Below are 16,895 nucleotides of genomic sequence, written 5' to 3' on the forward strand. Positions count from 1 at the left end.
AAACCTGTTAAAAGATCAAAACCCAAATAATTTAACCAAGAAGATTTATTGCAATATATTATCCATTCAAACACATTTTCACTTTAAAAGCAAATAGAACAGAGACTGCGGTACATGGAACAGGAAGAAATCACAATTTCAGGCAACTCAGTTTAAATTAACAGAACATTTCCTTGAATCACAATGTTCCAACAATAATTGCAAAAAACATCTTTTCTGTAAAAGCTTGCAAATTCAAATTGTAAGATGTTAAAAGTATAAATTAAAAAGTCTGACTAAAAACTGCAGATATGAAATTTATATCAGAAAACAAGTCACCTTTTAATAACTGTTCTTTATAAAACATTTGATTACATTAATGGTTCAATATATACAACAGACAGAAATAATTTGAACACCATACAAGAAAATAATACCTATATAGTAGATTTAACCTATATTCAATACACTGTATTTAGTTGACCACATCATAGAAGATTTTAGAAAGCATATTTGGGAAGATGAACATCTTTGAATTTAAAAGTCAAGTCACAAACATCAAGGCCACAAAGGTAGGGCTCAAAATTTGAGACGCTATTAATCTAGGCATATGCAATTTATCTCTGATATTTTGTACGGTTCCCAATTTCAATATCGATGCAAGAAATGTTAATATAACAATGCTGGATAACACTATTACACAGTAAACTGATCAGACATTTTCTATCATTTCACAGGAGCAGAACAAACTGTTCTGGATACTCAAATACAGGATCGATCCTTGCATATTTCAAAGACAGGGTTACGTGTCGAAATTGAAGTGTTGTTATCACAATAACAGGGCGATTTATACAGGAACAAAAATAAGATATAGCAAAAAATTGCAGATCGTGCAAACTAGTTGTTAATGGAAAAGGTAACTTTGTCCAAATCAAATTCATAAAGGTGCTTTGAATGGTCACATTTAATTCAGACTAGACCAATATGCCAGTAAACTTACTGTAGTTTTCCTATTTGTTCTGCATGTAGTCAGTCTCACTTATTTTCGAATAAAATTTTACAAAGGTTTATTTTAAAAAATAAAACTGATACGTATGTGAAATCGTGCAACTTGGATTTGGCAGCTCAAATTTTTTTAATTGGCATGCAAGCAACAATACATTAAACATTTAAAATAAATAATTTAGATTTCCAATACAATGGGAACTTCAAATGTGGGCACATAAAAAGGAACTGGAGCTCAATGCTGAATAAAAATCAGAATTTAAAAAAAGATGCTGAAAATCAAATAAAAATAGAAAATGCTGGAGACACGCAGGAGCTCAGCAGGTATCTGTGGAAAGCAAAGGAGTGTTAATGTTTCAAGTCCTTCATCAGAACTCAAAGAAAGGAATTTAGTTAGTTTTAACGTAGTAGAAGGGGTGGAAAGATGAATAGGTCAAATGGAACATCTCTAATAGGGCCAGTTACCTGAAGACGCCATTCAACAGTTTGGTTAACGAGAGTGGTTCGAGAGAGAAAACAATGCAATATGTAAAAGGTGTTAAATGTAGGTCAGAGCTTGGGAAAATATTATTTGTGTTATCCCTCTAATCAGCCTCATTAACATGGCAGTCCTCACATCACCCTACCAATTAACCCTTTTGATCTATCCATTATCCTACAACATAAAAAGTTTATTTCTCACGGTGCTGACAAAGGGTCTTTGACCCGAAATATTAAACCTATCTTTTTAGACAAAAGCTGCTTAAGCTATTGAGTGTGCCCTGCATTTTCAGTTTAGAGCTAAATATTCTATAGCATTACTTATTTAATCCTGCAATGGTGTCCAAACATTCGTCTTATTTTTTAAAACATAAATTTTTTACATATTTCTATAAAAACAAAATGTAAGGAACATAAATCTGATATGTACCAAAACTGGACCCAAGTTCCGCAAGGAAACCCTACCAATCGCTATATAAGGCAGCAAATAACTACTAGAGCTATACCTTGTTAAAAAGTTATTTTCACAATTAGAATAGCCCCATTGGGTTCTAATATACAGCTTAAGCTTCATGAAAAATAGTAACCTTGGTGTACAAATTAGCTGCCAGCTCATATCATAGAAAATATTACAGACAGTGTTTATGAGAGAAAATACAAACTGGAAGGAAAATATGCAAAATGCTTAAACAAATTACCCACCATTCCAAAATAAAATCTGCCACAGACGATTTAAACTTCCGTTGCAGCTCTAGTCATTGAGATCTCCCATTGCTCTTTGGTCTTTTTACCTGTTCCCTTTTCACCCTTTCCAGCAATTAAATGGCTTTTGAATAGCACACACAAAGTATGTACAGGACATTCATTTTAGCTGGAGGAACTGTATTTAAATAGCTGTACAACTCAACGTAGGTAGACATTAAAATAGTAAACAAATCAACCATTTTGACAGAGAAGAGATTCTCTGATCTGCTCGTTAAAAAAAAGCTTATAGTAAATGCAACTTCAATGAACTCAAGTGTGTTCAATGGTTGACTTAATATGCAGAATTTTTATTTGGTAAAAGTACCCGATTTAGAGAAAAGTACTTATTGGAGGCCTAGTGTTCTCGCTGTACAAAACAGGCTGAACTAGAAGTTTCAGACTGAGGTTGTGCATGATCATTACAGCCAATGTCCAGGACAGCTCACAGACTATAAAAAGTGTCCTAAAGATAGGCTAATGCTGGTGGATAACTTAATATAATAGTATCATGCAAATGAGCCTCTTATTCCAACAAATTATCATCTTCACATTCACCTTGCATGGAGTTTTCAGTCAACACTTCACTTCCAAAATGCTCACTCTCACCCCCAAAGTACACCCCATCAGCATCATAAGCTTCCTCCTCTATGCCATTATAAAATTCCTCAATGTCACTCTCCTCTTCCCCGTCGCCAATACTTCTGCTGCTACAGGACTCATTGTCACTAACACTGTTGCCAGAAGATGAACCCTCATCTCCTTCAGAGTCTGAGTAGACTTCAGCACCATGGAAAATGTAACGATTGGGTGCCAAGAATAGGTATTGGGAATCTGAAAATTAAAATAGATACATATTGTAAAATCACAATGTTAGGAATATACAATATTCATGTAGACCCCCCCCCCCCCCGCCCCATCAAATCTCCATGCACAATGTACATCATTTAAATCTTACAAGTGTGATCTCCATCATGCACATCTGGGTTACGAAGATAAGCAAGAAAGGTTTAGTTTAGAGATGCAGCGCGGAAACAGGCCCTTCAGCCCACAGAGTTTCCGCTGACCAGTGATTATCCCGTACACTAGCACTATCCTGCACATTAGGGACAATTTACAATTAAAACATTTTTTTTTTTAAAACAAAGCCAATACACCTACAAACCTGTACGTCTTCGGAGTATGGAAGGAAACACGCGGTCATGGTGAGAACTTACAAATTCAGTGCAGACAGCAGGATTGAACCCGAGTCTCTGGCGCTGCAAGGCAGCAACTCTACCGCTGTGTCACGCAGGTGGAAAAATATATTTATTAATCCACACATGAGAAACCCCAAAGTACAGAAATCAAATCAACAGAAGCAAGCGGTCTGTCCAGTTTTTGTCCCAGCACTATTTATGCAAGCAGAATGTGTATATTCAGGCATTCCCCTACATGCCCAAATTTATTTGCTTATAAAATGCTACTTGACACCCGACAAACAATATAACATGCAAAAAATGTGTGCAATACTCTCAACAAACTGAAAGGTTAGAAAGGAAGATTCAAGATAGAAAGTCATCCTCCGTGAATAAGGATGAAGGCAGCCACATAACTGACCATGAGAAGCAGGATGCGTCCGGTGGGCGGAAGAGGGAAGCATTGTGCATCAATGACAGAAATTATATAATTATGGAAACAGAAATTATCTTATGCAACCAGGAACCCATATGACAAAATGCTTCTCTGCAACTACGGTAGGGAATGCTTAAACTCGAATGGACATTGGGAAGGGAGGGAAACATGCAGTCTTCATTGTCCATGTTGGGATCAACAATATATGCAAGAGTAACCAAGTTCAATGCTGCATCATATACTTGCAAGAATGAGACCGGGATTTCAAGTAAAACTGACAAAGTTCTCCTCACCAACTTCAGAAGATGCCAAAAATCTAAGAGCAATATAGAACAGCACAGCACAAAAACAAGCCCTGCGGCCAACAATGTCTATGAAGATGCTAAGACCATTCTTATCTGCCTGTAAATAATCCATATCCCTCCATATCCAGATGCCCATCCACAAGTCTCTTAAATGCCATGGTCATATTTGCATCAACCACCAATCTAGCAGTGCATTGCAGGCACTCACTTACCTGTGTGAAACAAAAAATTGTCTTGCACATTCCTTTAAATGTTGCTTCTCTCACCTGAAGGCTATGCGCTCCAGTGGCTGACTTTTCCATCCTAGGATAAAGGTTCTGAGTGTCTACCCTGTCTACGCCTCAATTTTAAATACTTCTACCATGTCTCGGCTGCTAAAATGGGGGGAGAAATAGCAGATGGCATTTAGCCCGAGCAAGTTTAAGGTGATGCAGTTGGGAGGTTGAATGCAAGAGTATACAGTGAATGACAAGACCCTTAACAGCATTGATGTGCAGAGGGATCATACAATCCATGTTCATAGCCCATCAAAGGTAGATAGGTGGATAAGAAGGTAAATGGTATGCTTGCCTTTATTGGTAGGGGCATCAAATCCAAGAGCCAGGATGGCATGATGCAGCTCTATAAGAGTTAGGTTAGGCAGCATTTGGAGTACTGTGCGCAGTTCAGTGTAGAGGAGATTTATTAGAATGCTGCCTGGATTAGAGGGTTTCAACTATAGTGAGAGATTGGAATTACTTGTATTGTTTTCTGAAACGTCAGAGGTTGAGAGGAGACTTGATAAAAGTATATAAAATTATGCATAACAGGGAAGAGAGTCAGAATCTTTTTCCCCCAGGGTGGAAATGTTTAACACTAGAGGACATAGCTACAAGATGAGAGGGATAAAGTTTAATGGAGATGCGAGGGATTGTGTTTTTTTTTAAAAAAGTGGTGGAGGCCTGGAACATACCGCCAGGGGTGGTGGTGGAGGCAGATACGAAATTGGCATTTAAGAGGCTTTTAGATAGGCATACGGAAGTACAGGGAATAAAGGGACATGGATCATGAGCAATCAGACGGAGCAGCACAGCAGTAGAATTTTGCTAGATATTGTTCTTAGGGCGATCGGAATCAAGGGATATGGGGAGAAAGCAGGAAAGGGTAACTGATTTTGGATGATCAGCCTTGATCATATTCAATGGCGGTGCTGGCTCGAAGGGCCGAATGGCCAACTCCTGTATCTTGTTTCTATTTTTCTAACCGCGTCAGAGACCCAAATTCGATCCTGACTATGGGTGCTGTCTGTACGAGTTTGTACATGTCCGTGTGACCACGTTGGTTTGCCCCAGGACCTCCGGTTTCCTCCCACACTCCAAAGATGTATAAGTTTGTAAGTTAATTGTATTCAATAAAGTTGTAAATTGTCCCTAGTATATAGGATAGTGCTAGTGTATGAGGCAATTGCTGGTCAGGATAGATGATAGGCCAAAGGGCCTGTTTCTGCACTGTATCTCTAAAGTCTAAAGATGAGACCAGTTCAGCTAGGCATCATGTTCGGCACAAATATTGTGGGCTGAAGGGCCCATACCCATACTATGTTCTATGAGTTACACAATCTCAAGTTGGCCTCTGCTTCTCCGTTAAAGGTTAGACAGGAGAGGCAAGAGATTAATTAATGATCACCCCCTCTTTAATTCCGACTACTACCAGAAACAGGTATGTGCAAATTAAATTACTAAACACAGCTGTCAATACTCATACATTGGGCCATGTCAACCAAGCTACTTTAGCAGTTATGACCATTTCACTATGCAAACTATGCAACAATGATGAAGGGTCTCTGACTTAGTGAAATCCTGTGAAGGAACATAGACTTTGCCAAGAGGATGGTGTGATGCAGAAACATGTTCATAGTAGAAAAGCCATGTGTTCATCAGCATCATGACCAGGTAAAGTGTTTAAGTAATTTAAAACCCTTAGATTAGTGAGCCTTGGTTGATACTCCCAGCTTCTCTACACAAGAAACTCAACGCTTAGATCAGCTCATTAAACCAATTCTCTATAGCTGGACTAAATTAACTCAAATCTTTGTTCTATATTCACTATGGCATTTCGGACGTTGATTGAATATAGAACAAAGCCATATGACCTCTAGTAGAATTGGGTTACAATAAATCAACTGTTCATCACAACTAACAATGGATAAAACACTCAGCTAAAGTCAAGCCAGTGATCAGAACAGGTAAGCAGAACAGCATGCAAGACAGGCATGGTTGGTGAAAGGAGAAACCTGATGATTGGTTCTGATTTCCCTTAAACCCAATTGATTTCTCAAAGCAGGAAGGTATCCTGGCTGCATATCAGATTCCCTGTGGGAATTTCCCTGCCAAGAATGAGCTTCGATTGTACAAGAACAGGATAATGCTAGCATCCAAAGATGCAGCAGGTGGCTCAAGTGCCAATGAAGATTTTGACTGAGGAATCAACTGAGAGCAAGGCATTCATCAGATAAACAATGTGCCAATCAGAGAGAGAAAAAAAGACTAACAATGCCTTCTCTCCACTATAGAGGGATCTCACTTTCTTTATTGTCACTCTCCTGACCTCCAGGTCTGTGAAATGTTTTCTGTACCCTTGCTATCAGGCAGGGGACACGGAGGGCGTTGTTAAGTGTGAACCTGATGGAAGCATGGGGATGAGAAATGAAACAATACGTAGAAAACACACATGTAGACATACCAAGATTTCCATAACAGGTTTTCATTTCACAGGACTACATACACCCAATTTGTTGAGCCATACACAACCCCAACTACATGGAAACGCTGTTACCGGTCCCAAGTGTGTTTCTTTGCTAGGGAATCAGGAGTCTGAGTTTTGCCACGGTCCTTCCCAACAGCCTCATACATATCAACATTGCTCACTAAAAAGTGGTAAAATCCATTAGCGTGTATGAAGATCAATCACATGGTCTTTGACATGCGTTGACATTGTCTTAACTGCAAATACCACACGCATGCTGGCTGCTGCTCTCAATAGGGACAAAGAATAGCATCTATTGGCACTATATTACTAGAAAATAGCTGGTAAGCAGCAGGTTGAATGACCCATTCAATTACCCTTCCAACTAACATTTGCACGTGTACGTACGAGTCATGGCTTTTAGTCAAGCATTTAGAAAATAATTGGTGATTGATCACAAATGGGGTTGGTATTAAAAAGGTGAATTCTGCTTCAAATTTATATATCAGCCAACAAATATTTATTTGACTACTTAACTGGGAAGTCATTGGGTATCTGAGCCTTAGTATCCGCCCACTGTTGGTCTGTTATTTACACTCTATGTCCACTTAAAAAAGTACAAAATGTGAATTTGGGGTTACATATACAATAAGACTTACCAGACAATCGCCTACTGATTTGTTCTTTTGGAAATTTACTGCTCCAGCCTTTTTTGAAAGTTTCTTTAGCATATCTTATGTCACTTGGAACATGATGTTCATTATCTGGGCAACTTTCCTCAATGGGATGAGTAATATTTGCATCTGTGCCACGATCCCCTGTGCTTTCTGCCACAGGAGATGTACTTTCCTTCTTCTGTATAGTTTCTGGCTCAGGTTCCTCTGAATTTTCCTTAGTACAACTTGTAGTAGATTCCACAGAAGGTTCATAACTTGTAGCTGCAGAATCTTTACTTGCTGCCAACTTGCAGTTCTCTACTTCTTGCTCGTATGAACTAGAATCTTCAGTTAAAACTGGAGGAGTAGGAGGGATATCCAACTGCTGATGCTTTAAATCTTTTTGCAATCGTGGGGGTTTTTCTGTGATTTCTGTCAGTTTAACTGGATTACCACAAAGGTCTTCAAATTCGCCACCCAAACGATGAAACAGCTCATTAATGACAACATCACAATCACCCAAAAGCTCAACATCAAAGTTAAGATGATTCAAAGGCTCCCTATTAATTAGCACCTGAGGCACATGATGGGGTATAGAACCTGCAAATATATCAATTAAAAATAAAATAGTACTGATTAATAAAATATAAAAATATAGAATTATGCAACTAATTTAAATGTTTCCAGCATGCATTAAAAAAGGTCAATATTTCAAACTGCGCCAGTTTTGATTCACAGGAATTTCTGTGAAAGAAAACATTGATTTCACTTGATCCCTTTTTTCTTGTTCCTGCTTCATAGCCCGTGTGCTGATTTAAGACCAAAAAAGTATAATTCTTAGAATGTGACAAATTCCGATTATAACGCCCTCACAGGAAACTGTCGTCATTTTACAAAAAATTTCTGCCAAGCCCTTTTTTTTTTGGTATAAATCGATTTTAGCTTGATTTTGTAAAAAGCCTATACTTCAAATTTCAACTTGGCTTAACTTGCAGATTGATCCTCTAGATGTCCAGCCATTTTCCTCCGAGGAGTTCCAGCATCTATTATTTGTTATATATACTGTTTACAGATAATATTTAGAATTTTTAATATTTTTTATATTTTTAATTAACTAAAACAGGATAGTAAAAAAAATTATGCACCAACTTAATACCAAAATAAATGTGCAAGACAGTTTCTCCTTATTCAACTTATGAACATCTGTAGGAATGGAACCTGTTCAGTAACTAGGGACAGCCTATATACTATTTCGCACTCAAAGTGCAAGAAAGGAGAGATTACTGAATAATAAGCCACACATTATTGACTTGCGACTCAATATTTGAACATATTTTACGATTTTAGTTTTTTGTGAACTCTGCTAATCATGATGAAGGATCACTTATTTTGATAGCTATGTGTAGCATTTTGTTTGGAGTGTTCGTCGACACCAACATTTATTAAAACACTATTATACCCGACATGTCCCAAGAATCCCATGAGCTTAATTAATAGGTTAGGATTCTTACTTGGTATGAGGGCCACTGGCCGGACTTTTAGTGAAGATCCAATTACAATTAGAAGGTCGACCTCATCCTTGTCGTACTTCATACTCCTGTGAAATTGCTCGGGTAGGTTTTCACCAAAAAACACAATATCTGGCTTCATAATGGCAAGAGGAATTTCAGGAGGGCACTTTGGACAGCGGGGAACAACCTAAAAAGAGCACAACAAACAATCTGCTGGAAGAAGTGGATTTTGCAGCATCAATTCCAGCCAAAATCCTGCATCAGGACAGAATGTAGATTGCAGACGTGGTGGGAAAAGGGGGAGAAAGCAATCGCATTCTTATGAGACAGGGTGGGAAGAGGTATAATTGATGTCACTGTAAATAATGGATAGTTCCCCCCCCCGCCCCACCCCCCCGAGATGGAGAAATCGAGTAAAGGGAGAGAAGTGTCAATGATCCCCGATTCAACATACCAGAAATTGGTGCTTTCAATTACATGACTTGGAAAACATTACCTGATTGAATACTTCTTCTCTAATTGCTTCACAATCAACCTTGTATTTGCACATCAGACAAGAGGCCATTGCAAATGAACCTAAGTAAAACATTCAGAAAACAGTAAAACTGCAAGGTTCATAATTCAGAATTAAATTATTTTGAAAAAATTAGGGAAAGGAGCAGAAAGGAAGCAAATCTAAAGCCATGAATAAACTAGATGGCACCCCAACAACACTTGTCAATATTTCATTTATAGAATTTGTACCAACACCCCCGAAATATGGAAAATCCTTCCCCAAATAAAACATTGTTTTTTGGTTTTTTTAAATCAAATCCCAAATGCTGGTTCTCCTTTATTAAGCTATGACTGTCCTAAGCTTAACTTGATGGCGCAGGGCACATCAGACAATATTGTGTCCCATTCTCTAAAGCCAAAAAGGCTTGCAATAAAACAAACTATTTTGGCAAAATCAAGAAAAAGATATTTAACCATTCATCGGGATACAATATGGATCCACAATGATCATACCTTCTAATTCACTTGAAAAGCACTGGAAATATATTACATGCTTGCCCAACATCTACCAGCCTATAAACCCAGCACAATAAATGAAGCCATGTAACAACAAAAAGTTCTTTGAGCCTTTGCGAGGATTGAGAGTTAGATACATAGAAAATAGGTGCAGGAGTAGGCCATTCGGCCCTTTGAGCCTGCACCGCCATTCAATATGATCATGGCTGATCATCCAACTCAGTATCCCGTACCTGCCTTCTCCCCATACCCCCTGATCCCTTTAGCCACAAGGGCCACTATGAGTGTGCTTAAGAGATCAATGTACTCCCAACTAGAATTTTCGGGTTAATATTTAAGGTCCTTTTTTTAAGGTCTGCTGAACACGACAGGAAACTGATGTTAAAATAAGAGGAAAAACTCATTCAGCTACTTAGCTGCAGACGTTTTCTTCTACTAACCATGGCACTCAACAATCCTACGAATGCCAGCAACTTGTTCCAGGGTATCTATGTTCTGGGTGTAATTCCGAAGTAGTTTCTCCTGTTTATCCAGCAAGGCAATAAATTTGTGACAAAGTGATGGCTGGAATTGACCAGGATAAATCTCCTGCAAAATAAAAACAGGTGGAATTACCCTCTTACACACATTCTAGTAATATCAATTTGAACAAACAGACTTCTGAAAAGTCTCATTTTAATGGGCATAAAAATTCAAAAATGTGGTATAAGTACATTCCTCTTCAATAATGTTAGCAACCAATCATTTCCATTAATATTATTACAGATTGAGAGAATTGGCAGATGGAATACAGTATAGCAAAGTGTTGAAATGTGCATTTTCATAGTAGAAATAAAGGCGTGGACTATTTTCTAAATGGGGAGAAAATTCAGAAAATGAGAAATGTTGGGCCCCATATCTGAGGAACAATGTTCTGGACAGCTGGTTTTGGAAATGAAACAAAGAAGACATGGGGAAAGCAGGTGCTCTAGGGAAGAAGGGAAGTTGTGCTCAATATTATGCAACACTTCTGCATTAGTGGATAGCAAAACTGGACAAAGTAGTTGTGTAGTTGTGCTAGCATCAAGTTGGAGGGGTGGGGGGGATTAATTATTTCATTTATTAATATCACTAAGAAAATTAGAGAAGGAAACAACTGCAGATGGATTAATTGATATGATAGTAGAGTTTGATATCCATATCCTCCATGTGCATACATTTGAGGAATAATGCTGGCAGTATGCACAGCTGAGCAATTAAACATAAGAAATCTATTTGAGGGAAGGCGTAAATTTTAATCAGAATAGAACAGTTCCACACAAAGAAAGTGAAATAGTCAATAGCATTGATGGAAACGGTATTGGAGGAACTATGGAGGAAGAATCGTACGGCATAATATTTCAATATTTATATTAATAATATGCAATTCGATGACGTGCTTTATAAACATTGTTTCCTCGATTTCTCATCTCTGCCTCTCACCTTAAATTAATGGTACCTGATTTCTCAACATTTTCAAACAATGCATATTTATTTACCTTGGCAAACTTAAAAAATGGTCTGGGGTCTTTTCTGAAGTACTCAATGTCAAACATGGCGTGAGGATCTGGTAGGTCTGGAAAGTCAACTGCCAATCTAGCATAAATCCCATCTCTTGATCTGAAGTCTGGTATTCCACATGAAACAGAAACCTAGAAAAGTGCATCAAGCCCAATTTATTGATGAATTGAAGACAAAATAATGTTCATTTTATTTATTTCTCCATTACAATAAAGTTACAATTTTGCCAAAGAAAATGGAACTTGAATTCAAGCACCCAAACTAAGTTTCCAACCATCAGAACGGTAAAAGCCAGGGAAATTGTGTCTTATAACACAACCATACAAGTTGAAGTGATTAAAATGGTAATGGTCATACTAATGGCATTAAATGTACACATACTACAAAAAATACAAAGCTATCAAAGTGGCAAATGTTATAAGTATGTATAAGTTTCCTTTATTGGCATTCAGACCTTTTTTCGGTCTGAACGAAATTTCGTACCTTGCAGTCATAACATAGAATAAAATAACAAAAACACACAATAAACACAGATTTAACATCCACCACAGTGAGTCCACCAGGCACCTCCTCACTGTGATGGAAGGCAAAAGTCTTAAAGTTCTTGTCTCTTCCCTCCTTGTTCTCCCTCTGCGCTGAGGCGATCCAGGCTTCCGATGTTGTGACCCCGCCAGGTGATGGTAAGTAAGTCAGTCCCGCGGCTGAATCCGAGCCCCGCGAACGGGCCGGTTCAAACTCCGCGGCCCGGGGGCGGTCGAAGCTGCCGCCCTCCCGTCCAGCGGATGAAGCTGTTGTTGCGGGAGCTCCGGAAGAACCTGTGACCTGCGAGCTCCCGATGATGTCGTCCAAAGTCGGGTCGCCGCCGCCGCCAGATCGCCGACACAGCCTCGAAGTCTGCCAGCCTTGCGTTGGTAAGTCCTGGCTGGCTCTGCCTCCGGAGCCTCGAGGTCGGTCTCAGTTGGAGGCCGTCAGCTCCGCTATAAGGCCTCAGCGCAGACGGAGACGGGAGATACGACAAGAAAAGGTCGCATCCCCCCCCCCCGAAGGAAGAGACCAAAAACATGCTTCTCCACACACACACACACACACACACGCACGCACGCACGCACGCACGCACGCACGCGCGCACGCGCACACGCACACACGCACACACGCACACACGCACACACGCACACACACACGCACACACACACAACCTAATAAGCTAAATTAACTAAAACAGGACAAAAGAAAACAACAACAAAAAAATAAAAAACAGACGGACTGCAGGCGAGCCGCAGCTGCTAGGTCAGCGCCGCCACTTCCGGAGTTTTGCTTTGATCCAATTTTTCAAATCTTTTTTGCAACCGTAATTTGAATGTTGAGATTTTATACTTTTCTTCCTTGTTTCTCCCATCACCACTTAATGGCTCACTTATGAAGCCAGGAACTCGAGCAATTTAATACAGCAAAATCCTTAGCTCCTCCTTAGGAACAATTAATCGATTGATTTAAAAAAGACAAAGTGCTGGAGTAATTCGGCAGGTCAGATAGCATCTCTGGAGATCACGAATAGGTGATGTTTTGGATTATGACCCTTGTTCAGACCAGCATCTGCAGTTTCTTGCATCAATTGTTTTTGTCTATTTCAGTAGCACCTCTGCTGATTATGGTGTTGGTAAAGGTACTATAAATAAGCTATTGGAAACTGAGTTCAGACTCGCATGCACTTCACACTTGGGATGCACTAATACGCCTCCTTTTTGTCTTATTGACTAATGTAGAATCTAGAGAAGTGTTGAAACCACCAGATCCTTCCAAGTTGTCAACATAATGTTAATAGAATGGCCAATAACCAGAAACGTTTTTGGCAAACCAACACAAAACAAACCTTGTGTAGGAAGGAACTGCAGATGCTGATTCAAACAAAAGATAGACAAAAAATGCTGGAGTAACTCATCAGGACAGGTAGTTACGTCACATCAATCACGTGTCCCGAAAAGACACCCATTCCTTCTTTCCAGAGATGCTGTGTTAATCCAGCATCTTGTGTCTATAAAACATATCTTAATTTATTGTTCATTAATGTTCACAACTTTAATAGGATCACTAAACCACATCATTTAACACATACCCCAGCTCCAGTGAGGACCATGATTTTCTTGCTTTCTTTCAAGATTCTCACCACATCCTCCAAGGAGTTAATATCTTTGCGCTTTTTCCGCTTTGGTGGCTCTGACAAAACATTGAGAACAATCTGCCAGAGTGTCATGTCGTCCAGATCTGATGGAGGACTGTTCCCTCGCAATAGATCCTTCAGGATAGACCGTGGGTCTGTACCCAACATAAGATGTTGCTGGACAAAACTATATGGACCTAGTTGGAAAGTTAAAAATGAAAAAATTAAAACTTTAATAAGTTAAGCATAAAAGAGTGTGAATATAAGCAGCATTTCCATTCAACTCACCACATATGTTCCATCTTATCATTACCCCATGATTCCTTTTGAAAAAATAAACCCATGGACACGTTAAAGCTTAAACTCGTGCCATTAATGCCTCTGGGTAAACATAGCAAATGGGGTTTATTGAAATCAGTCTCCGTAGGGAATAAATGATTTTATAATCTAGGAAATTAACAATGAAGAGGTTGCCTTTGACCATAATTCTTCCCAACAAAATGCTGGAAAAACAGAAACTTGCACTTATACAACAATTCAAGAAATATGCCATGACATTTCCTAGGAGTGCAACCAAGCCAAGAAGAATAGACACATTAGGAACTACAGATGTTGCAATCTTGAACTAAGTACAAAGCGCTGGAGGAACTCAGCGAGTGAGGAAGCCTTTGTCAACTTTTCAGGTTGGGACCATTCTACCTTGCAGAAGGAGGGAGAAATCTGGAAAAGGGTGGTAGGCCAAAGCCTGATAAGTGATAAGTAGATATGGGGTTGGGGGAAGGTTAGCAGATGTGTGCAGTTGGTGACAAAAGCAAGAGTTGAAAAAGACACAAAAGGGCATCAGATAAGAAGCGAAGAGGCATGAAATGTAAAGTTAGGAGGAGGGTTATAGGTGGAAAGAGACATCTCCCGACTGGGCATGTCATCATATTGTGGCGAAAAGTTTTGTTACATTGAGATAACTCCAATTTCAAAGTAAAAATTATGAATCTATGATGAGGAAAATCTGAAACCTCAAAAATGGTTTGTGCCTATATAATGCCCATCATCTTATTAATAGTGATCATACTTTAAAAAATGGTTGATGACAGGGCTGTGCTTAACATTGAGTACAATCAGATTGAGATACATAAACAAATTAACAACGGACATAATTAGGGTAGCAAAATAACCTGGCTTGCAAGCATTATATTTTTCTACCAGTCAATGAAATTTAAATAATTGAGCAAGAATTAACCCTTAACAGAAATAATCTCCAATTACATATTAAACATTACCTATCCGAGCATGAGGGGTCCAGTCACTTGAGCTGGCGTGAGAGGTTTTGTCATCTTCATCACTTTCCCACGAGCGAATCCCATTTGGAATAACTTCCTCAGGAGCAGCATTTCCTGCATACACAGATACACCATCTGAAATTTGAAAATGCAACTACTATGAAACAATATCCTGGGTAATAACAAACAAGAGATTTATCATGTTCACAGCAACCATTCACAGTGGCAAGAGAATCTTAAATCTTTAACAGATTCATAGCTCCAGGTTTATCTAGAATTTCCGTCCATTTCTGGACAGTGAGGATTCCTGTGAGAAACATTTTGCTGGTTCCCACCCTCTACACAGCATCCGACATGGCCAAGTACCCTCCAATTGAGACGTGAAGAAAATTGATCAGCAGAGTACTGACATGTATGCCCTGGCAACATGGTGACAGGGGTTCACTGTAGTCAGAGCAATCAAGATGTTAAACCAAGGCTGGTTGATTGTACGAGTTCATACGCAGGACAATTTGAGCCGGTGTCATTGAAGCACAGAAACAGTCCCTACGGCTCAACTTGTCTATGCCAACCAAGATGCCCCATTGATGCTAGTCCAACTTGCTCCCATTTGGCCCATACGCCACTAAACCTTTACTTTTGATGTAGCTGTCCAAATGTCTTTCAAATATAAAATCGAACCGGTCACATTTACCTCCTCTGGCCGCCAGTTCCATATACCCACAATCCTCCGTGTGAAAATGTTGCCCCTCTCACCTTAAGACTATGTCCTCTTTGGCTCTTGATTACCCCAATTTGGATAAAGTACATTTACTCTATCTATTCCCCATAATCTTATATACCTCTGTAGGATCACGCTTCCACCTCCTGCGCTCCAAAGAATAAACCCCTAGCCTGCCTAACCTCTACATAGAACAATACATCGCAGGGATGGGCCCCTTTGCACACAATGTTTGTGCAAAACATGACTCCACGTTAAACTGATCTCTTTTGCCTGTACATGATCCATATCTCTCTACTCATTGCATTTCCATGCGTCAATTTCAAATCTTTAAGTGCACCACTATCGTATCTGCCTCCTCCACCAACCACAACAGTGCATTCCAGGCCCTCACCACTCCGTGTAAAAAAATTTTTTTTTCCCCTTTAAAACTTGCCCCGCACATCTCCTCCTTTCCTAAACTACCCCCCCCCCCCCTCATTTCCCTCCAACCCCAACCCATCCACTCCTGCCAACCCAATCACTCCCATCTCCTGACCCTTCCCTTCACCTCCTGCTCTGCCGACTCGCCCCTTCCTCCTCCAACTGACCCCTCCTCCCCGGCCCCTCTTCTCCCGACGTGTCGTCCCCCCCCCCCCCAATACCCCTCCCCCCCCTAAATCCCAACAGCGCCCTCCGCTCCCAACCGCCCTCCCTCCTTCCTGTTCCCAACCCCCCACTTCTCCCACCCACCCCTTTCTCCTCTCCCAACCCATAACCTTACACCTCCCCTTTCCCCCACCCCACCCGGCTGCTCTCCCAGCGCCGCCCGGGGAGCCGCTACCTCTGGCAGCAGAGGGCGAGGAGCCGCTCTCGGGGCCCTCGCTCCGGGGATCATTGTTTCCCGGAGCCGACCCGGAGGCCTGGCGCTCGTCGTCCGCCGCTATCCACCCCAGTCCTTCCTCCGGCGGCTCTTCAGCGGAGGCGGAGGCGGCGGCGGCGGCGACCGTGGCGTCTCCACCGTCCAGGCGGGACTTTTTGGCGAGCTGGCCGAGATCCAGGTCGTAGTTGTCGGCCGCACGATCCCGTCGCCCGCCCGCCTCCGCCATCTTCGCAGATATTTAAACGGAATCACGTGACGGCGCCGGCGAGGGTCAGGGGTCAACCGGGGTGAACAACAACAAACAAACAACTA

General features: G+C 40.5%; 1 protein-coding gene across 2 annotated transcripts; it reads right to left on the reverse strand.

Annotated features, from left to right (window-relative positions):
- Positions 1 to 27: 27 nt before the first annotated feature.
- Positions 28 to 16,869, reverse strand: sirt1 (sirtuin 1). Of its 2 annotated transcripts, none has more exons than XM_033034266.1 (9): positions 16,545 to 16,869; positions 15,001 to 15,114; positions 13,679 to 13,920; positions 11,544 to 11,696; positions 10,467 to 10,614; positions 9,512 to 9,591; positions 9,016 to 9,202; positions 7,508 to 8,104; positions 28 to 3,039 (listed from the first exon to the last, which is right to left on the reverse strand). In XM_033034266.1, the coding sequence occupies exons 1-9, from the start codon at positions 16,807 to 16,809 to the stop codon at positions 2,732 to 2,734; spliced, it is 2,094 nt and encodes a 697-aa protein (XP_032890157.1). In that variant the 5' UTR covers positions 16,810 to 16,869; the 3' UTR covers positions 28 to 2,731. The 2 variants fall into 2 exon arrangements, with proteins under 2 accessions (XP_032890157.1, XP_032890154.1); XM_033034263.1 differs by having other exon boundaries at positions 15,001 to 15,135.
- Positions 16,870 to 16,895: the final 26 nt, after the last annotated feature.

The sequence above is a fragment of the Amblyraja radiata genome, chromosome 15 (assembly GCF_010909765.2).
Source record: "Amblyraja radiata isolate CabotCenter1 chromosome 15, sAmbRad1.1.pri, whole genome shotgun sequence".
NCBI classification, from domain to species: domain Eukaryota; kingdom Metazoa; phylum Chordata; class Chondrichthyes; order Rajiformes; family Rajidae; genus Amblyraja; species Amblyraja radiata.